Raw genomic sequence first — 24328 nt, forward strand, 5'->3', positions numbered from 1 at the left:
ACTACTGGTATTTACCTTATTTTCACACTCGGTAAAGTGTGATCTAATGTATCACAGACAGTTGGTAAACATTGGTTAATGGACTTAATGTAGATCACCCTTTAAAAAGAAGGTGAACATTACTTACTAAAATGGCTATCATTTGTAAAAAAACAAAAAAACACCAAGTTGGCAAGTTATTACTCGTGATATTTGAAAAGAATTCTATAGAAGACATTAAGATTTATAATATCTGATTATAATAATAATTGCTAAGGAAGTACATAATTATCAAGTAGTCAACTATTGGTGCAGTAGAGCTCTGAGGAGAGGTACATACATGTTTTGATTAATGCTCAATGTTTTGCATTTTTCTCAAAGCTAAGACTCATGATTTCACTTAAAATGCTCATCTCTAGGGCAGTGGCATTGTCAGATAACTGGCTCCCAAGAATATGTTGAGAATTTGTTTTAATTCTGGAACAATTTCACTCTCTGCTCACAGGAGCTGACCAAACGGGAAGTTGAATACATTGCCCTATCAAGGGACACCACTGAAACTGATCTCAAACAGCGACGAGAGATCCGCGCAGGCACGGCTTTTTACATTGATCAGGCAAGTTCTTATCACACTCCAGCACATGAGTGTTTACTCCAGGGCTAGGCAAAATTGATTTTTAAAGTAGAAAGAGATTAGCTCACATAATAGTGAAAGAAAGATGTACAGTGCTTTCTCTAGGCAGATTTAATTTAGATTTTTCGTTTCCTTGTTCTTAGAAATGCCTTCTGGGTTTAGCACTAAATAAAAAACTGCAGATGAAATTAGTGGTTCTAAGATGTTACCTAAAGAACACGATGCTGATTTCTTAATTTTTAATTGTTTCCTACTACTTGCACATAGAAATTTGAATTTTTTTTTTTAATTTTTTTTTTTTTTTTTAATGTTTATTTATTTTTGAGACAGAGAGAGACAGAGCATGAATGGGGGAGGGTCAGAGAGAGGGAGACACAGAATCTGAAACAGGCTCCAGGCTCTGAGCTGTCAGCACAGAGCCTGACGCGGGGCTCGAACTCACGTACTGCAAGATCGTGACCTGGGCCGAAGTCGGCCGCCCAACCGACTGAGCCACCCAGGCTCCCCAGAAATTTGAATTTTTAACAAAGAATTGAGATTTTAATATAGGAAATTCTCTAGCACATTTATAACAGTATTCTCATTTTAAAAGTCAAGGAGTTAAAGGTATACTAAACATAATGAAACTATATACTTTCAGGAACTATAGCTTTGCTTGAGGGAGGGTTTCTTAGGTACAGATTACCAACTATAATAATATTTTATGAATATTATAATGAAGTTTATTATACATTTCTTCAAACACATAGCTTAAAATATTAAATATTGTTATCCATTAGGAATACCTAATAGAAAAAAGGACAGAGACCTTATATAAGCAACTCATAGAGGAAAGATTTCAAATGTCCAATGTATTCATGACAAGATAATAATGTGTAATGTGTATTTAGGAAACTAGTTAAACTAAGTTAAATAAATAATGGCAAGTAGAATTCTTTATAGCCATTAAAAAGAATGAGATGAATCTATGTGAATCTATATAGATTACTATATGTAGTAATAGGAAAGAAGTCCAGGATAAAGCATAAAAAATAAAGTTGCAAGACAACATAGATAATATGATTGTATTTATGGTAAAAAGAAAAAGAAATATATAAATGTGTATGTGTTGGAAATTTCCCGAAGGATGCACAAGAATCAATTAAAAGAGCTGACTTCTGTGGAAATGTGACAGCATCTCGGGTGGGGCGAGGAAGGAATTTTCGTAGTTCTTTAAATTTGAAGCTTCCTCATGAGCACACTATTACTTTATAATTAAAAGAGTATACGTTTGACCTTTGAGCAATGAAGCAGTTAGGGGTGATGACCTCTGCATAGTCAAAAATCTGCATATAACTTTTAGCTCCCCCAAACTTAACTATTTACTGATAACTTATTGTTGACCAGAAGACTTACCAATAACTAAGTCAATTAATGTATTTTGTATATTATAAGTATTATATACTGTATTATTACAATAATGTAAGAAAAAATAAAATGTTATTAAGAACATCATAAAGAAAACACATTTATAGTACTGTACTATGTTGACAAAAATCTGCATATAAATCATCCGGTTCAGACGCATTATTCAAGGACCACGTGTAACTATAAAACAAAACAAAACAAAACACAGAGTGAAAGAATTTTTGGACACCAGAATATTCATATTGTCTCATAGATTACATATTAATTAGAAAAGAAAAAATGTGCTTAAAATGGAGACATTTGGCCGTCACCACATGAAATGATGGTGATCACATTTAGCATCCTGTAGTGAGAAAATCTGAGAAGTTCATGTTTCCAATTAAAAAGTAATCTTTTGTAGATGAAACACACAAGTACATTTTAAAGAACTCTGTTTTGTTCACATAATGCCAAGGTTCACTTTATACATAGTTTCTAATTACTCCTGGGAAAAGATGTACCTTTACAATGCCTGCTTCTTTTCTGAACCCGTGAGGCTGGGAGTAAGGAACTGGGGAGAGAGCTTAGAAAACAAGACTACAGCCTAAATAGTGCAGAGGAGATTGGGATAGATTTAATGACACCGAAAGAATTGGCTTTGTTTGGTATAGATTTTAAAACATACTTTTTGAATGAATTTTATATCTGGATTGATTATTGCAATGCAAATAGTGAGGAAGAGAAAGTGGACTTTTATATGCTTATTATTTTAAAGGCACTTTAAGACTTTGTATTTCTTGAGGCATAAAGTAAATTATTTATGTAACACTGTGTAATATACTCTTCCCTGCTGTTCTAAAAAGCATATTTTTAGGTGACATTTATTTTACAGTTTATAAAATATTTGAAGTGCTATTATAAATGTATGGTAGTATTTTTTCTTTGTTTTCTTGGCAAATCCTTCTTGTTATGACGAAAATCAGTTGTTCAGGATGTAATGCATTGACACCTTCAGAGCCTGTGATCATGGTATAGGAACATCGGTCCTTTTCCTGTTACTTCAGACTTGAGACTGTATCTGGTTTTCATATTTTTTCTTTTGTCTCTTAATAATCTTTATTCTTTGTTCATAATCAGATCTTAACAGTTCCTTGCTTACACCTGTGCAGTCTCATCACACCCAGAATAAAATCCAATCCCTTTAATATGCCTACAGTATTCTACAGGACTTAATCTTGTCTACCTCAGCTCCTTTCCCTCTTTCCCTTGCTTTCTAGGCTCCTGCTTACATGGTCTTGTTCTCTTAAAAATAGATTGAATGCTTTCCAGCTTCAGAACCTTTGTACTTAATGTTCCCTCCGCCTAGTATGATCTCCCAGATTTGTATATTCCTGCTTCCTCATCATTCAGATTATAAATTCTCAGAACATTTAACTAATCACTGATGATGCCCACCCCCCTGCCATATATATAGCCCTATCATATTACACAATGTGATCTTCTGAGTATCCATCACTATTTGAATTTACCTAATTATTTCTTTGTTTCCATGTTTATTGTCATATTCCCCACTAGAATGTAACTTTCATGCTTAACTCTGACATCTAAAAACTGTCTGGAATATAATTGACACTTATATTTAATGACAGATTTCTCCTTTGGATAATCAATGTTGTTAAATTTTCAAGTAAATTAAAAATTAAATTTTTAAGTAAATTTTTTTTAAGTAAATAGGTTCTGGATAAGACCAGGATGCTCACCAGTGGAAAAATATTTGTCTTTTTGACGTCTGTTTGGAGTCCTCAGAATGAATAATTCCCATCTGAATTCTAGATGAAGTTGCCAATTGATTACCAGCTAGTCATATATTTGTTAGACTGAAAGGTCTTTATTTAGAAATTTCTTTCATTTAATATTGTTAACCATAGTCATAGAACAGTAAGAATAATAAATATTCTTAAATTGATGTCTGAGATCAAGGGAAAGGCAGTATCTTCATTCATCAGTAGGTGATGGCTCTAACTTAGGTGGGCCAACATAGTTGGGAAAAATACCTGTGGCCATCAGGTGGGTGCTGGGAGAGGTTTGGATTTTTCAGTGTGGTCAATGTATGCACATATGACTGATGTTCAAGTAATTACTAATTGACATTTCAGCCAGAAACCTTGCCAAAACCTCCGATTCCAATTGAGGGTCATGACCATCAACCTAATCACTTATTTTCCTGCAGGATTAAAGATGATTAATGATAAAGTAAGAGGTTAAACTGAACTGCTACTCTTGAAGGTTGGAATTAGGTTAATAATTCTATAGTAGGGAATTTGTATTATTTTTTTCCGATGATATAAAAAATGTGGGGCACGTGGGCACCTCAGTCGGTTAAGCCTCCGACTGTTGATTTCAGCTCAGGTCGTGATCTCACGGTTTGTGTCTTAGAGCCCCACATGGGACTCTGCTCTGACAGTGTGGAGCCTGCTTGGAATTCTCTTCCTTCTCTCTTTCTGCTCCTCCCCTGCTCTCTCTCTCTCTCTCAAAATAAATAAATAAATAAATATTAAATAAATATTAAAAATGCTTTTTGTAGCTATATGTGTGTGTTTATATATATGTATAGTATTAATAAATATCAAAATGACTCCTATGTGTCAGGCACTATTTACGGACAGTGAGCAAAAGAAACAAATTCCTGTCATTATGGAGCTTATGATTCAGTGGGGGAAACAAAAACATAGTAAAGAAGGATGGTATGATAAGGTAAATGCTAAAGGGCATTAGGAGGAATATAAAAATTACTTTTTAGGGACGCCTGGGTGGCTCAGTCAGTTGAGTGTCTGACTTGATTTGGGCTCAGGTCATGATTGTAGGGTCATAGGATCGAGCCTCCTGTCGGGCTCTGTGCTGACTGTGGAGCCTGCTTAAAATTCTGTCTGTCTGTCTGTCTGTCTGTCTCTCTCTCTCTCTTTCTCTCTTTCTCCCCCTCCCCCTCTCCCTCTCCTTCTCCCTCCCCCTCTCCTCCTCTTTCCCCCTCTCCCCCTCCCTCCCCCTGTCCCCCTCTCTTTCCCTCTCTCTCTTTTCCCTCTCTCTCTCCCCTTTTCCCTCTCTCTTCCCCCTCTCCACAGCTTGCGTGCTCTCTCTCTCTCTAAAATAAAATAGTAATAATAAAAAATAAAATTACTTTTTATCTTCCCCTTCAAGACTGACAGTGTAAACATTTTTTCTTTTTTTAAATTTTTTTAACGTTTATTCAATTTTTGAGAGATAGAGAACAGTGAGCGAAGGAGGGGCAGAGAGAGAGGGAGACACAGAATCTGAAGAAGGTTCCAGGCTCTGAGCTGTCAGCACAGAGCCCGAAGCAGGGCTTGAACTCATGAACCATGAGATCATGACCTGAGCTGAAGTCAGCTGCTTAACCAACTGAGACACCCAGGCGTCCCAGTGTAAATATTTTCTATATTATTTTCTGTAATGCCTATATGCATATCTATTTATCAAGTACAATAATTTTTACAAAAAATGTATACCATGTATATAAAATTTTATAGTCGCTTTTTTAAAAACCTGATATTTTATAAGGAGCATCTTCTTATGACATTAGATATTCCTCAAAAGTATAATTTTTGGTGTCCATACAGTATTTCATCAAATAGGTGTGCTATTATTTATTGAACATTCTCATTTTATCCACATTCCCATTGTTGGTAATTTAGGTTCTTTCTAAGTTTTCACTCTTCTAAATAACACTTTGGTAAATATCATTGTACTTCTATCTTGTAATCACTGATTATTTTTTAGCTTGAATGCTAGAAGTGTAATTACTAATCAAAAGGTCTAGACATTTTCAAGAATAATTCAAGAATAATATATATTGCCCAGTTGCTTTCCAGGAAGTATGTTCATGGTTTCTTGTCAGTGTTGGGTCTTTCTTTATATGTACTTTGCCAAATTGATAGGTTTTAATTTGCATTAAAAATTACTAAGTAGGCTGAATCTTTTTTATATGTTTTTTTGGCTATTGCTTCTGTAAAACATCAGTGAATTGAGTGGATTTGGGAAAGGAGAAAGGGACTGATGAAATAACTTACAGTCTGTCGAGAAAATGTTGAAATTTACACTATGCTTGTCTATGTAGATATTTGCCAAAACGTATCCAATTGTTGATGTAAAGATAATTTAAATATTTTTTATATAATTGCCTTGCTAAGCAGATTATAGATTAAGCTTCTTAAAAAGAATTGGTTAGCTGTTGTTTAATATAGTGCTAGAAGTTCTAGCATCAGCAATCAGACAACAAAAGGAAATCAAAGGCATCAAAATTGGCAAAGATGAAGTCAAGCTTTTGCTTTTTGCAGATGACATGATATTATACATGGAAAATCCGATAGACTCCACCAAAAGTCTGCTAGAACTGATACATGAATTCAGCAAAGTTGCAGGATACAAAATCAATGTACAGAAATCAGTTGCATTCTTATACACTAACAATGAAGCAACAGAAAGACAAATAAAGAAACTGATCCCATTCACAATTGCACCAAGAAGCATAAAATACCTAGGAATAAATCTAACCAAAGATGTAAAAGATCTGTATGCTGAAAAGTATAGAAAGCTTATGCAGGTAATTGAAGAAGATATAAAGAAATGGAAAGACATTCCCTGCTCATGGATTGGAAGAATAAATATTGTCAAAATGTCAATACTACCCAAAGCTATCTACACATTCAATGCAATCCCAATCAAAATTGCACCAGCATTCTTCTCAAAACTAGAACAAGCAATCCTAAAATTCATATGGAACCACAAAAGGCCCCGAATAGCCAAAGTAATTTTGAAGAAGAAGACCAAAGCAGGAGGCATCACAATCCCAGACTTTAGCCTCTACTACAAAGCTGTCATCATCAAGACAGCATGGTATTGGCATAAAAACAGACACATAGACCAATGGAATAGAATAGAAACCCCAGAACTAGACCCACAAACGTATGGCCAACTCATCTTTGACAAAGCAGGAAAGAACATCCAATGGAAAAAAGACAGTCTCTTTAACAAATGGTGCTGGGAGAACTGGACAGCAACATGCAGAAGGTTGAAACTAGACCACTTTCTCACACCATTCACAAAAATAAACTCAAAATGGATAAAGGACCTGAATGTGAGACAGGAAACCATCAAAACCTTAGAGGAGAAAGCAGGAAAAGACCTCTCTGACCTCAGCCGTAGCAATCTCTTACTCGGCACATCCCCAAAGGCAAGGGAATTAAAAGCAAAAGTGAATTACTGGGACCTTATGAAGATAAAAAGCTTCTGCACAGCAAAGGAAACAACCAACAAAACTAAAAGGCAACCAATGGAATGGGAAAAGATATTTGCAAATGACACATCGGACAAAGGGCTAGTATCCAAAATCTATAAAGAGCTCATCAAACTCCACACCCGAAAAACAAATAACCCAGTGAAGAAATGGGCAGAAAACATGAATAGACACTTCTCTAAAGAAGACATCCGGATGGCCAACAGGCACATGAAAAGATGTTCAACGTCGCTCCTTATCAGGGAAATACAAATCAAAACCACACTCAGATACCACCTCACGCCAGTCAGAGTGGCCAAAATGAAGAAATCAGGAGACTATAGATGCTGGAGAGGATGTGGAGAAACAGGAACCCTCTTGCACTGTTGGTGGGAATGCAAATTGGTGCAGCCGCTCTGGAAAGCAGTGTGGAGGTTCCTCAGAAAATTAAAAATAGACCTACGCTATGACCCAGCAATAGCACTGCTAGGAATTTATCCAAGGGATACAGGAGTACTGATGCATAGGGGCACCTGTACCCCAATGTTTATAGCGGCACTCTCAACAATAGCCAAATTATGGAAAGAGCCTAAATGTCCATCAACTGATGAATGGATAAAGAAATTGTGGTTTATATACACAATGGAATACTACGTGGCAATGAGAAAAAATGAAATATGGCCTTTTGTAGCAACATGGATGGAACTGGAGAGTGTGATGCTAAGTGAAATAAGCCATACAGAGAAAGACAGATACCATATGGTTTCACTCTTATGTGGATCCTGAGAAACATAACAGAAACCCATGGGGGAGGGGAAGGGAAAAAAAAAAAAAAAAAAAAAAAAGAAAAAGAGGTTAGAGTGGGAGAGAGCCAAAGCATAAGAGACTGTTAAAAACTGAGAACAAACTGAGGGTTGATGGGGGGTGGGAGGGAGGGCAGGGTGGGTGATGGGTATTGAGGAGGGCACCTTTTGGGATGAGCACTGGGTGTTGTATGGAAACCAATTTGACAGTAAATTTCATATATTAAAAAATAAAAAAAAAGAATTGGTTAGAGAACAAATAACAAAATTTATATGACTGGTATTTTGACACCCATGCAGAAATAAGGAGACTAAAAAATATTTTGTTACCATATTAACTTTCCTTTGCCTCAGAAGATGAAATAGCCTGAAACAAACCCCTAAGTCATTGATATTCTAACTCTTTAAAATTCGATTACTGTATTTGTTTTCTTACCTTAGTTGTTGACATTCTCTTTATTAATTCTGTGTATTGCCATGTGACTCCAAAGAGCTGGAGTGGAAGACTTTAAGTCAATAGAAGATTGCTTGCATTACCGAAGTGTGAGCCAATACAAATTAAGCTACAAATAAATTACATTTAAACTTTAATGTCTGGCTGGGAGGAGACACTCAAGATAATCTGGGGAGTAGAAAGGCAGGATGGGAAGTTCAAATGATTTTCTGTAGCTTTTTCTAAGCCAGGAACCCTTTTCACATTAGAATCTTGTTAATTTGTTTGACACGAAACTGCAGTTCCATAATGTGTGATATATGTGTTTAACGTTAAGCATAAGAATGCATTTTAAATAATTATATAATATTAAAAATTTATTTTTTATTTATTTATTTTTTTTGAGAGAGAGAGAGGGCAAGGAGTGCGTGCTCATGTGAGCAAGGGAGGGGCCGAGAGAGGGAGACAGAGGATCTGGATCAGGCTCCATGCTGACAGCAGAGAGCCTGATGTGGGGCTCAAATTCACGGAACCACAAGATCATGACCTGAGCTGAAGTCGGATGTTTAACCGATTGAGCCACCGAGGCGCCCCAACAATCATATAATATTTTAATGTAGTCTCTTCTGTTTTGGCTTATTCTAGAGTCTCCCTTATTTAATAGAAAAAATTAGGGTTAACCTTTTTATAACGCACTGCCTGAACATTGTAGGTCATTGAAAGCAATTCCTAATAAATTGAGTAACAGTGCTATTGATCAGAAAATAAGATTTCTATTTTGTGAAAATGCATTTTACTTATGTTAGCAAATGGGGAAAAACATTTACTTGTCAACTTAATCCTATTTGTGGATGCTGAAGCCACTTACCCCACGTAATCACTGTTAAAATTACAAAGTTGTATTTCAGAAGTTCATTGATAAATGAAGTATTCCGAATAAAATATGTATTTAGTATTCCAAATAAATATTTATTTCAAATAAGCTATCTGGAATTTGGAAGGCATCACCTACAGAAACAAGGCTATTGAGAGTGGCCGAACTCTGTTACTTGCCCCAGGCCCTTTGTAACCATATGGTTATAATATGTTCTCATTGTCACTTGGATTGTTGGAAAAGGTCTCCCTATGTTCTGGCCTCTGTGTTAGAACTCAGGCCTCTGCTTCTTACCGTGTTGCCATCTTGCTCAGGCCAATTTTTATGTACTTATACGATGTTAACTGCTTGGCAGATTTGTGTAAGTCATTAAAAAGATCAAGGCACATAATATAACGCTGTAGGTTAACTATAATGGAATTTAAAATAAAATATAAAAATCAAGGCATAAAAACAACTTTTACTGAGACCTCTGTGCTTCATGTGGCTGCATCTAATCCTCAAAACATCCTTAGGAGGGAGGTGACTTCCCCGTTTCTAAGTAAAGCAACCGAGTCTTGGAGGGCCATGGTCACACAACTGATAAATAGCAGAGGTGGGATTTGAACCAGGATCTGTCCAATTCCAAAGTTTAGGTTCTTTTGTACCATATACTGTTTCCCTGAAAGAACAATGATGATGATACTGCTAATGGCCACAATGACTACAAGGATTATAGTATTGCTAGTAATAACAGCTAATCATTTTGTAAAGCTTTACTGTGAGCCAGAGGTTATGGTCAGTCTTCCCCATAATCTGTGAAATAAGCACCACAAATAGTGTAACTTTAGAAAGAAGTGGAGGCTCAGAGAGGTAAGGGACTAACCTAAATTACCCACAGCCTGTAAGTGGTAGAGCAGTGAAAAACCAATTTGATCCTATTCTGATACTTTAAAATAAAGAACCTAAAATGTAAGTGTTTTCGTTTTCCTTTGGCTTCATCAGTGCTGTTACACTGTAGCCATTCTGAGTCATTTGGAACCCTTTGGAGTCTATTTTCATTGAATTATGTCTATATTAATAATAATTTCTATTTATAGATTCGATCGCTTTAAATTTCTTTTTCCAGTACTGCTTTCTTTCATAAATAGTGACATTGTGCCGTACCCCTTGAGGATATTCTCATTTAGTAAATGAGGACACAGACCTCCAGACTAATTGTTTGCCTGAGGTCTTGTATCAAATCAGAAGCAAATCTAGAACAGGGGCTTAGACAGTTTTTGATTTTTAGGTCATACAGCATCTTTTATCTTGAAACCCTTCATGCCTATGTGTTGGGTTGTTTAAAGCTGTGATATAAGATGGTTTGTCCAGAAGGATTCTTGCTGCATTTTTCTGGTTTCTCTTTGAGGAAATTAGGTCTCTGGAGGTTCTGTAGCTGGAAGGGCAGGAAAGGATTCTATGGTTGATGTATTTTCTACTTTGAGTAACTATCACAAGTATTCACTCTACATAAAATATGTATGCATTGCTCCCTTTTTTTTTTTTAGATTTCAAGAGAAAAAGTATACCACAATTATTTTATTTAAAAATCTGTATAGAAAAATTTTGAAATATGTAGCCTAAATCTCTCCTGCTGATAGTTAAACTTGTTCTGTTCTGTTCTTGTAACAAGTGTGGGCACGGATAACTATTATCCTTCATATAAAAATTCTTCCTGGGGCGCCTGGGTGGCGCAGTCGGTTAAGCGTCCGACTTCAGCCAGGTCACGATCTCGCGGTCCGTGAGTTCGAGCCCCGCGTCAGGCTCTGGGCTGATGGCTCGGAGCCTGGAGCCTGTTTCCGATTCTGTGTCTCCCTCTCTCTCTGCGCCTCCCCCGTTCATGCTCTGTCTCTCTCTGTCCCAAAAGTAAATAAAAAAAAAAAAAAAAGTTGGAAAAAAAAAAAATTTTAAAAATAAAAAAAAAAATTCTTCCTAAACTTACATAACAGCATCTTTTAACTGAGCCATTACATTTTTATTCCATAAACACTAAAAGCCCTCTGTGAGCCACTTTTGCTCCAGCCTGACATAAAAGGCAGGGTTCTCACCCCCTGAGGACCTGAGAATCTTGCTAGGGAGATGAAACAGGCATATGGGAGAACTAGGAAAACTTCAGCATTGTGGTTCCTCACATATGTGCTGAGCAAACAGAGGGCAAAGAGGGCACTAGTGTAAGGAGGGTAAGATGTTTGGATCTTTCTTGGGCACAAAATTTGTAAAATCTTTTTTTTTCTCATGCATCTCCAATTAAGTTTGAGACTGACAGCAGGGTACAGTATGTACTATTACTTAATGGATTTCCTATGTAGCTGTTTTTAACATTCTTCACCGATGTGATGAGATTGTATTAATAAAGTTTGACAGTACTTATTAAAGTATTTTCATCATTCTATAGACTATTTTAAGGAAGGCTACAGGAAGCAAGATGATACTGAATTAATAACTAGCATAATTTCTATAAATTCAGTGATTCAGATTTTGTTACTAAAAAGCATCTTCATAAGGTTTTCTCCTTTTAGCCAGTGTTCTTGCCTACATTAAAAAATTTTAATTTGCATATATATACTGGGTCTATAACCACGTAAATACAGGGCAAGTTGAGAAGAAAGTTAAAAATCTTGGGTGATCCTTTGCATGATAAGTTTTTTCTTTTCTTTTTTTTTTTTTTTTTTTTAAATACCACTCTTACACATTTATATTCCTCTTCTTATAGTCCTATCTCCTATAGTCCTATAGTAGCCATTCTCATTGCCACTTAAATTGTGTGTAAAATAATTAATAATTTAACGTTGAGTTAATAAGAAAAAAGCTTAGGAGGATTTTTAAAAATAATATTCTTAATAATGTTGAGGTAAGTTGTGCAATCATAGTTCTTAGTGTTGAAATAGAATTTACAGATTGCATGATTCAGTTTCTCACTTCCAGCAGGTAAAATACCATCATCTTTAGGACAACTGAGAATTAGAGATATTGAGATATGGTGCCTGTTCCAATTGACTCTTTTAGTAAAGCGAACAGGAAGTGAATGAAGGCTCCTGTTGGGATGGTGGATTGTGGATGGGAAGGGTGATGGATGCATGAGATATTTAGAGGTTATACTTACATTGTTTGAGACATGAGAAGTAATGAATTCTGTATGGCAGAAGAATCAATGAAATTTTAATTGAAAAAGATATCAGGAAAAAGGCCTGATTTAGGAAAGAAGTCATGATTTGATTCAGCATGTTGAGTTGAACACCTTATGGAGATGTTAAAAACAATATTTGGAAATGGGAGTGTAGAGCTCAGGAGGAAGGTTAGGATCTCACAGTATATTTCTCAAGAATAAGGAAATAAAGAAAATGAAACAACTGTTACCTGTTGTTGTTGCTGTTTAGTTGATGTAGCACATAACATAGCACCTGCCATATAATGGGTACTAGATGAGTGAATGAGGATTTGTGGGAGTAGGCTAGGTCTTTGCCAATGAAGTAACAAATGAGAAAAGAGGAGGGGAAAAGGTTAAGGGTAGAGCCTTGGGAAATGCTTGCTTTTTTTCTTTTCTTTTCTTTTCTTTTCTTTTCTTTTCTTTTCTTTCCTTTTCTCTTTCTTTCTTTCTTTCTTTCTTTCTTCTTTTTTTTTTTTTAAGACAGCAGGAGTCAGAGGAAGGGCTGGGGAAAGGCAGAGGGGAAAACCTACTTAATAAATGTTTAAGGCAGAAGATGAAGCATAAGATAAGATCAAGGGAAGAGGGTTGGAAAAAGGACATGAAGATCAAGAAAATACCTGATTTTTGGCTGTTTGATTTTCAATGCTTGCAAGTGAACAGTTTGAGTAAAATAAGGGTAATGGAGGCTTATTAGAGGCAGTGTGTATGTGGACTGTTTTTCAAGGGGCTTGAAGATGAAGAGAGGATCTTAAGAGGTATCAGGAGACTGTAGGTTTATTCAAGTACAGACATGTTTGTAGAAGAGAAAGAATTTGAAAATGCAATTAAGAGGTCATATAGTTGGTGGAAGATTTTGGAGGAGGTGGGAGGGGCTGCCACTAAGCTCAAGGTAGGTAGAGGTAGTCTTAGAGCCAGGGTGGGGGGTGGGGGGGAGGAGTGATTGTCAAGAACAGAAATCAGAGTAGAGTAGAAAGATGAGGACACAGAGGGGCTGTGTGATGGAGGGAAGAAAAGTCATGGAATCTCAATTCAGATGACTTGAATCATCATGGGAAAGTACTGGACAAAATCATGTGAAAGAGTTGAAAAAGACTGGCAGCTTGGCTTGGCAATAACTTTTATAGGATGTGAAGGAAATTCTTTCTAAATAGTAGTGAGGATTTAGCTGAAGTTGAGCAATGCGAATTTGTAGTGGCCTCTCCTCACGTTTTATCAGAGATTTGTAATAGAGCTAATGGAAGGAACAAATGTTCCATCTCTAGAACATTGTGATTGTCTTCCCCAAATCATCCCATGGCCTTATGAATTAAGGACTTTTAAAATAAGGTTCTTAAAAGAAGAAGCATATTTACTTGGGGTTTAGTAATTAGGTAAGAAATTGCATAGTTCTCTTATTCTCTTTCTTTTATTCCTTAGTCCTAGACAGGGGATTATAGCCTTTTCAGTATATGACACATTGTGGACCTTTCTGTAGGTTAGTAAAGATAGGGCTAACTCATTATTTTTGATAGCTGTGTAGTAGTCCATCCTATTGATTTATTAAGGTCTTTTTTGCCAATCCTCTAGAGTGGCATTTGGGGATTTTTTGCAATTATAAAATTGTTTTCATGTATCACTGTATATTTTCCTGACTATTCTCTTAAGATAAAGTCCTTGAAATAGAATTGTTGGATTAATGAACATAGCCATTTACAATTTTTAAAATATTGTGCCAAATTATTCTCTATAAGGTTGTCATTTTGTACATAGACCAACCACAAATGAAAATGCCAGTTTCCTCCTAACCTTACCAACACTGGGTATTATCATTCTTAAATCTTTGCCAGGTTGAAGTTCTAAAAACATCTTGTTTTACCCTGTAGCTCCTTGTTAACCAATGAAATTGAAAATATTTTATTATGATGTTCATTGGTATTTTATAGCGGTACTATTCATTTCTTAATAATCTGAAAAAATCTTTTTATATTAAACATTTATTTGGCCTTTGTTATATATGTTGCAAACATTTCTTCTAAGTTTTCAGTCTGTGTTTTAATTTTTTTGTTTACTATATGTAAAAATTTTAATGTAATAATTTTGTCTTTTTCTTATTGGCATCTGCTTTTGAATTAGCAGAAAGAATTTCTGTGCTTTAAGATTACTTAAAAAGTCATATGTTTTCACGTAGTAATTATGTGGTTTTACATTTACCATTATTTTTTTTAATTCATTTGAATTCCTTTTCCAAATTCCTAATTTCCACTATTTTGAAATGCCATTTTTCTCATATATTAAAATCTTTAAGAATTTTCGTTAACTAGGTTTTAAATATGGAAAAGGTAGTCCATGTGATCAGGCAAAAAAAAAAAATGCACGTGGTACACAGGATTCACATGAAAGAATCTCTCACCCCTTATTCTCCTTTCCTAGTGTTTCTTGTTCACACATTAAATTTCTACATATACTACATCATACCATTTTATTCTATTCTGTTCATTTGCCTATGTATTCATTTTTTTCATCTATTTTTTAAATTAAAGTCTCCCCTTTATTCTTTTACAGACCTTCCTGGCAGTGTTTCTAATGAATTATTAAGGGGAAGTTAGAGACATTTAGAAGGCACTGTCAGAAACTGGATCCTTGCCTGATTCGTTTTTCTTACATTAATATTTAGTTGGGGAAAGAAAGAACTTAGGTAATTTTTTGTAAGTAAAATAAAAAAAACAATTTTGTTAGTGAAACAAACAAAAAAAAAAGAAGCTTAAACTAGAGTTTGTTATATTTTCAAAACAATTTATCAAGAAGTGTCAGTTACTGGTTGCATCACATAGGGATCATAGTACAATAATGGGTTATGTTGAACCACCTCTTTCTCTAGGTAAATTTAGGCAAAAGACTAGTTCACTGCTACTCGGTTCCAGAGATTTCTTTGATTTGACAACGTACTGCCACTAGGATTTGTAGTAGTAGTCATGGGTTTTCTGCACCAAGCAGTTCTCCAGTTCCCTGCAGACACCAGCTGGGTATCCCATAATTTAATTCCATTCGGACACTAACTACCTGGAGTTAACACAGACCCCACAAGTTAGGGGTCAGTCCAAGACTGGCCCCATTTCAAGATGCCAGTCACAAGTTTGAGTCATCCATACTTCTGACTGTTGGGCTGTATGTAAGTGATTCTCACAACCCCCTCCTCCAGTTTAATAATTTGCTAGAATGGCTCATAGGACTGAGGGAAACACTTCTATTTACTGGTTTGTTATAAAGGACATAGTAAAGGATAGAAATGAATAGCCAGATGAAGAAGAGCATTAGGTGAAGATAGGAAGGGTCCTAAGCGTAAGAGCTTCTGTCCCTGTGGCATTTGCAGTGTGCCACCCCCCTCCCCCCCCCCGACATGTGGATGTGTTCACCAACCTGGAAGCTCTCCAAATCTTACTGTGTAGTGCTTTTAAGGGGGTTCCAATACATAGACATGACTCATTAAATAAATCAGTGGCCATCAGTGATTAATTAAATCTTGCCTCTCTGGGGCTGGGGCCTAAAGTTCCAGCTCAAACTATATGGTAGGTTTTTCGGGCAACCAGCCCCAACCCTAAAGCTATTTAGGGGCCATTCAGGATATGTCTTATTTGCATAAACTCAGATGTGTTTGAAAGAGGTTTATTTTGAATAAAAAAGACTCCTCTCACCCCTATCACTCAGTAAATTCCAAGGGTTTTAGGAGCCTGCAGCAGGAACTGGGGATGAAGACCAAATATATATTTCTTATTATATCACAATATCACAATTGATTTGAAAAATAATATGAATTTGGGGAAATGTGATTGTAGTTACCTCTAGAAGTCTTTAGGACATGCTGCAGAGTCACATAAACTTTGAGTTGAATGGAATCGCTTGTGTGTGTATAAATGTATTGTGCAGATTTTGTTTTTCTAAATAGGCACACAACAAATTCCAAGGCCTAGTAAAACTAAACTCCGAAGTTATAATCATCTGCGTTTGCATTATTCATTGACCTCTTCTTCATCGACTCCATTTCTCCATCACTTAAGGATAGGTTAAAATTTTAGCATTACCATTTTCAAACTATATAACCTGTCTTCACTTGAACAACTAGGTAAGATATTGTGTACTTTAATTTTTTTTAATGTTTATTTTTGAGAGAGAGAGACAGAGCAGGGGAGCAGGGGCAGACAGAGAGGGAGACACAGAACCCAAACGCAGAATCAGAGGCAGGGTCCAGCCTCTGAACTGTCAACACAGAATCCAGTGGGGGGCTCAAACTCACAAACCCTCAGATCTTGACCTGAGCTGAAGTCCAACGCTTATCCGACTGAGCCACCCAAGCACCCTGATATTGTGTACTTAAGAGGACTGTCATGAAGATTAAATTAAATAACATAAATGGAAGAACTTGATACATACATGCCAGTTACTACTCTGTAGAGACCCTACCACTTTCCCTTTCAGTAGTTGGATCAAACTATCTCCAACATCAAGTACCAACTTCTTCAATTTTATTTCAGTAATTATGCACTCTCTTTTCTGTCTTTCTCTACCAGCTCTTCCTCATCACCATTTGAACGTGTTCAATTTCTTGCTTCATAAAAAAAAAAAAAAAAAGGCTACCATCATCCACACTGTCCCCAGCTGGCAGCAGCCGGCCTCTCCCTTCTTTTCATGGCTAGTCATTTTGTAGAATGTTGCTCAACTTGGGCTTGTCTTATGTTTCCTCATGAGTTGATTGAGATCATGCATTTTTAGTAAGGATACTGTAGAAGTGATGTTGTATCCCTCTCAGGGCATTATATTAAAACTTTAGTACGTGAAATTGATACATCTCTTTAGTGGTAATGTTAATTTTGATCACTTGGTTAAGGTGGTAACTACCAGCTTCCTCCACTGTTGCATTATTTTTCCCTTTGTCTCTTTGAGTCTCTACAAATATTCCATTTCTCGTCATACTTTTACCCACTAATTTTACCATCCATTGATGATTCTTGTTTCCAGTAGTTACTGTTATGGGGATTTTCTATCAGTTTTTAATAGTAGAGGTTCTTAACTTGCGGTTTCCGTGGTATACATATTTTGTATCCATATACATATATATTTCGTTCATGCATTTTACTCGGAGAAGAGGTACAGCATTTGTCAGGTTTCCAAGAGGTCTTTAGATAGTATTTTCTTTTTTCATCTATCACTACTTTCTCAACTTTATGGTCACAGCACCTGTATCCATTAGAGCAGATGAAAGGAATTCCTTATGTATTTGGCTTCTGTTTCTGGTCTTTCACTGTAGCTTATTCCACATCTCTCTGAAAAGATTCTGTACATAAGAAACCAAAATATACCTGAGGTGAATAAAAGCAGTATTTGTTGTTGTCTTATGTTGTCTAGACTTTGTCTTCCCTGGCCCACAATTGGGAAACCATTAAATTTTGATATCTGTATTTCTAGTTTTATGTCAGAGAACATGTATTTTCATCTTTATGAAGTTTTTAAAAGTCAGATACAGAATTTAGCCTGTCTTGTAACAAAGGTTGATAAAACTTTTTAAAAGAATATTGCCACAGGTTGTGATAGCTTAATTGTAATTGTTTCTCTTTTATTGCAAGTTATGCTTTCTTGGAGTAAATAGATTCTCATGAAAGAAAGCTTAATTGAGACCTTAGCTGAAACATGAATTTTTATAAGAAGTAGTTTATGTTTTTATTTTTAATTCCAAAAACATTTCTATGGTTTTGTCTTTTATGCAGCTGGCAAAAATGAGATTCTTATATTTTTGTTTTTTAGGAAATACTATATCACTTATATGCATGCATTTTTTTTTAAATAAAGGTATTACCACAAGATGGCTAGTTTGGTAGAAAAGAATTAAAATATATGTGATAATTATAATTCTGAAGGATTATGCATGAATTTATGTTATTTAATGGGATTATCATGTTTAGTCTAATGTAGTTTTCACAAAAGTTTATATTTAAACAAATTTTTTTAATGTTTATTTATTTTTGAGAGACAGAGAGAGACAGAGCAAAAGCAGGGGAGAGGCAGAGAGAGAGGGAGACACAGAATCCGAAGCAGGCTCCAGGCTCCAAGCTGTCAGCACAGGGCCCAATGCAGGGCTTGAACTCACAAACCATGAGATCATGACCTGAGCTGAAGTCGGTGCTTAACCAACGGAGCCAGCCAGGTGCCCCTAAAAGTTTATATTTTTAAATAATACATAAATATCTTACATAAACTAAATTCTACAATACATTGTAAAATTCAACATTTTGTTGCAACAATGCTTGATTAAACAATGTCTGTTTTCTTTTCCACACTTGGAAAGTCAATGCTTTGCTGTTTGAGAAATTTCTTAGGAAATTTCTTGGGGAGCTTGGACTTAGTAGGGAGGAGATCTGAGAGGTAAGGGGGGGCCTGAAGTAGAGAGGTGGTAGAAGGGATGAGTTCAAGAAATATTAAAGAAGATAAATCATCAAGGACATGGTGATAAATTGAATACAGGAGGTAAGATAGAAATCAACGATCCTGGCATGGGTGAATGGTCTTCCCACCTTAAATAGAAAGTATGAGAGGAAGAGCAGATTTGGGGGAAAAGATGATGTGCTCAGTGTTGCACAGGGAAGGCTGAGGTGAGCTTGTGGTTGGGGACATCCATGTGATGGGGGACTGTGGTCGAGCTTGGAGGAGCTCAAGATTAAAGAATCATCTGCATAAAGGTGATTGGAACTTTGTTACTGAGTGAGATTACTCAGGCCAGACCTCATAGAGTAAGAAGAGTTGTGGGTTAAAGATGTGATTCTTGGATTACCTACATGCAATGGACAGGCAGAAAAAGAGAAACAGTTTTGTAAGAGAATGCAGTGGCATGGATGCCGAGGAAGGAGACTTTGAAGGAGAGAGTGAGAACATACATTTAGCACATTAATCCTCTGCCTGTTGTTGAATGAGCAGGAGAAATGTCATTGAGGTTTTCGTCCTCTTTTTCTTAAATCAGATTTTCAAGGGTTTTGACCCAAAAGTAGTTTTTTTCTATTTTGTTCAGGATTTATCAATTAAAGAAAGATACTTTTTTCACATCTTTAGTACGTTTTTGTATTATAGTTTTCCTGTCTCTTACCATTTGGGACCCACTTTATTTCCTATTTTTCTCTATTACTAATTTTTTTAACTTTACATGGAAGACTTACAGGACTATGGTTATAACCAGTCTGACGTAAAACCTGACTCTTTCTGGTTTGGTAAGTTTGTAATGTTGTCAGCATTGAACATTACACTAAAGCTGAATTCATTTTGTTGGTGACTCTGTTTAAAAGCTCACAATCCCTGCGAGTGCTCACCTACCTGATTTGATCCTCACCAGAAGCTTATGGGATAGATACACCAGATTGTAATCTTCATTTATTTGTTCTAGTTAAGGAATTCATTTTCTTGTTTAATTATGTGACTGATTCAAAGACAGCTCCTAGTTGTCTATTTCACCAGGCATATGTCTAAAGTGTTGCAGCTGAAAGAAACCTCAGAGATCATTTCTTCTCATCTCTCCATTTTATTACTAGTGAAACTAGAGAATCACTTGCCTAAGATCACATGGGCAGATAAAGCAAAATCAAGGTCTGGAACCCAGCTTTCCTGATTTCCTGGTCCCTATAACAACGACCACAAGTGTAATTTGCATTACAAGTAAAATTAGGCCATGCTCTGGAATCTTCAATATGCTCATGTTGCTTTTGTTTCTTGGAAATAGTGTGCGGTTCGTGCAGCCACAGAAGGCAGAACTCTCGTTTTGGAAGGCTTGGAAAAGGCGGAGAGGAATGTTCTGCCTGTTTTGAACAACTTGCTGGAAAATAGGGAGATGCAGCTTGAAGATGGACGCTTCCTAATGTCTGCAGAGCGTTACGACAAACTTCTCCAAGTAAGAAAAGAAAACTCTGGCTCCCTTATCTTGGCTATTGAGCTATGGATGGTGCTGTTTGTTGCGAAAGACATGATTGTATCAGAGTGAGGACAGTGTTCAGGTGGCTCATGTCTGTGGTGAATTGCTGCAGTTAACGGTCATGAGTTTGCAGTTTCACAAGGTTCTTCGGTTTGCAGATCATATTAGACGACCTCTCAGATTTTTAGTTTTTTTTTTTTTTTTTTTTTTTTTTTGCCCATGTAATAACTATTTTTTCTTTTTTCCCTCTCCTTTAAATTCTGTCTTCTCTTTTTCCCTCCTTTCCTACCTTCCTTTTCTGTCCTTCAACAACTATGTACTGAAAGTCTAATGGCTTCTAGACAGTGCTGGGAAGACAGAGCTGAATAAAGTGTAGTTCTTGCCCTCCAGAAGCTCAAACTCCAGGAGATATTGCCAGAATTGAATATGATATTTAAAAGATACCTAGATGATCCAAGCTATCCATATCTGATGCCTGGATAATTGTAAGAGCCTCTTAAAAAGCCCCAATTTCATTCTGGCTGCCCCACAGCAGTCAGTGATCACTTTAAAACATGGGACGGATTAGGTCAGACTTCTCTGTTCTAAACCCTCTCCTCGCTATGAAAAAAGTTTTACAATGGAGAATAGGGTCTTGTCTGATCTGGGCTCTTACTGCCTCTTTGGGCTTATCACCTGCTATCCTTTTTTATTCCACTCCAGCTGATAGTATTCTCTTTACTAAAACTTAAACCTGCTGGGTAGGCATTCTCCTAGTGCTTTGCCAGTCACTTTGCTCTTCCAGAATGGTTTTTCTCCAGATATCTGCCTGGCTCACTTCTATACTCCTTCAAGCCTTTGCTCAAATGTTACGTTATTGATGAAGTCTGCTCTCACCTCCTATTTGACATTGCATTGTCCTCTCTGCCCCCATGCTCCCTGACCCTGCTCTATTCATTGCCTTAGTCTTCTGACATCCTACATGATTTACTGACTTGCAATGTTTTAGTTCATTCACTGCCTCCCTCCACTAGATTGCAACTTTCACTAGGACAGGGCTTTTTGTCACTGATGCTATTTCAAGCTCTTAGAACAATGCCTGGCACTTGGTGGATGCTCAGTAACTATTTGTTGAATGAATGGATGGATAAGTGCAATACTTTAAATGCTGTGATGCCAGTTGATACAAAAAGGGCAACAATAAGAGAGTGTGGGGCCCTTTAGAGGCTTTGGAGAAGGGCTTCACGTGACGTCACAAAAGGACAAAAAAGGGCTCATAGAGCCCTTGCTCTAACCGAGAGCTCTGCCTCTGTATTCCATGACTTAGAGTCTCTCTGACACCTGTGCTGTCATGTGTGAAATACATATGTATGCTAATTTTATTGCCCCAAGTTGGCTACAGATTGCTGAAGAGCAGAATCTGTGTCTTATGTTTCTTGTAGATACAGCTAATACAAGCCCAGGACACACTAGGCACTAAATGATATGTGTTGACACCAGAGGGTCTGATTGACCTGCTGCTCCAAGGCTGGCAGGACCGGAAATATCTCTTTCTGATTTCCACTGTGCAAGTCTGTTTTCTCAGAAATCTGTCTTGCTATCCTTTTAGCACTGTTTCTTTACTGTTTATGGGAGTTTCTAGATGCTGTTTTCATTGTGCGGTATAGTTGTCTTGTTTTGTACCTCTATCTGAAGATGGCATCATGCTAATATAATTAGAAGGGGATAATTGAGGATTTAATTGGTAAGAAAAGTTAAATTTATTCATTCATTCATATTGCTGTAGTTAATTTACTAAAAGATGATTCTTTATTTAAATTTATTTTAAATTTTAATTAATATTTTACAAATAAAATGACTTCAAATAAATATATTAATTTATATTTATTACTTTTAGAGTAGGTACATATTGGTGTATGCAAGACATTTTCTCTTTAGATACTTTCTAATTATAAAAGAACTATTATTTGCCCCTGTATAGTTATTTGCCATTTTTTTAGTTATTTCCCATTTTTAATAGATTTTTAAAAAAATATTTATTTTTGAGAGAGGGAGAGAGCACAGGAGAAAGCAGGGGAGGGGCAGAGAGATAGAGAATCTCAAGCAGGCTCTGCACTGTGAGTTCAGAGCCCGATGGGGGCTCAAGTTCACAAACCATGACATCATGACCTGAGCCGAAATCAAGAGTCAGACACTTACATGTGCCCCGTTATGTGCACATGTTATTTTTAGTAAATGATTTAGAATTTAGTAAATGCTTTCATATTCAGAAATGGATTTTTTTTAAGTATAGAAGTTACTTCACAATAAAAGTTTGATATATTCTTTGTGTGAGAATTTTTGCAGAGTTATTGAACATTTTACTTTATGTAAGAATTTGAGATACGGGGTCAAGAGGGTTTTAGTATACAAGGAGTGCTTGTTATTATTGAGAAGGATGTATTACATTGTTTTTCCCAATGTAAATATCAGTATAAATACATAGTTTTAATTCATAATTGTCATTTCTATATTTATAGAATCTGTCTCATAGGAATGTCATAGAATATAGGCAAGATCCCTTCACAGAACATCACCACCTTAAGACAATTTCTATGATAAAAGGATTTCAACACCATTTAAGTCCCACTTATTTCTAGCTAGATTCAATGTACTAAATTTGAATGTCTCAAAATGTTAATGGTTTCATAGAGGTGTTTGTAGTAGAATTTTGTTATTATGGAAAAACGGATATAATCAGTCTGTATAAATTTCATTTATATCCAGATTATTATTTTTGGGTAAGTGGAAAATAAAAATATTTAGCTCTCTGAAGATTACACTCTTGGCTTTTCAGATGGTCTAGATCCAGACTCTTGTTTTCTAGCACATGTGACATAGTATCACTGTTAGTCCTGTTAATTAAATGTGGGGTCATACGTTTGGTTATGTTTTAAATTACTTCATGCAATCAAAAAACATTTGTCCTATTATGTTTAAGAGGTAATAAGTCCTCTCATGAGCCTGGATCCAGCATGAGGTGGTAATGAACAGAAGTCAGTGCACACATGCATAATGGTAGAAGCTTGCATAGGATAGAGCGGAGGGGTACAAAAATGGTTCTGATGGAGGGAGGGGTTAGAAAGAGGCCCATTTTAGTGACGATGTTCTTTGTGCTGAGCTTTAAATGACGCTTGTATTTCTGCTGTGCGAAGTGGAAAGGCGTTCCAAGCAAGTGGGGCAGTGTTGGTGAAGTATCATGGTGTGTCTGGAGAGCCACCATTGTGACATGAACTGGAGCACAGGGTTGGGGAAGGCAGGCTAGGGGGTGGCTATGCAGTGGTTGATGAGACTAGGAGATTCGGACATGAATCCAGCCAGGAAGGGCCTTGAGTGTCCATTAAGAGTTTCTACACTGTCATATGGGCTGCATCCCCCGACCCCCTGAAGATATACTGGAAACTGAGGACTTGTCTCTCAGAATGAACATGTACACGTTCTTATAAACTTTATAAGTTCCAACAGCTGAGGACAGTGAAGAGCCATTGATAGGGTCAGGCAGAGAGGGAAGGCATGACATCTAACCGGTGCCTACTGTGGACCAGTTGCTTTCACATACACTGTCAAGTTGAGTTTTTATAATGGCCATAGTAATGCTGGTGATATTATTCCCACTTTATGGATGACAAAGCTGAGGGTCAGAGGGTATAATAAAATGCTCTTGGTCACTTCACTAGAGTTTATGCTGAGCGCTAGAGCCAGGATTTATCACTCCAAACCCTGTGCTATTTCCATTCTCAACTCCAAAATATGCTAGTTGCTGGACAATGGGGAGTTATAGAATTCCTTTGAACATCAGTTTGCTCATCCATAAAAAGGAA

At 36.5% G+C, this 24328-nt stretch overlaps 1 protein-coding gene across 2 annotated transcripts in view; it reads left to right on the forward strand.

Moving 5' to 3' along the window:
• The window catches only part of VWA8 (von Willebrand factor A domain containing 8), a 370895-nt gene that overhangs the window by 49727 nt on the left and 296840 nt on the right, over positions 1-24328 (forward strand). For both annotated transcript variants that reach the window (XM_042927004.1, XM_042927013.1), the window contains exons 4-5: positions 485-595; positions 20301-20468. In XM_042927004.1, the coding sequence (XP_042782938.1) occupies positions 485-595; positions 20301-20468 (279 nt within the window). The remainder of the gene's footprint in view (positions 1-484; positions 596-20300; positions 20469-24328) is intronic.

This window comes from Panthera leo, chromosome A1, assembly GCF_018350215.1.
Source record: "Panthera leo isolate Ple1 chromosome A1, P.leo_Ple1_pat1.1, whole genome shotgun sequence".
In the NCBI taxonomy this organism is placed as follows: Eukaryota; Metazoa; Chordata; class Mammalia; order Carnivora; family Felidae; genus Panthera; species Panthera leo.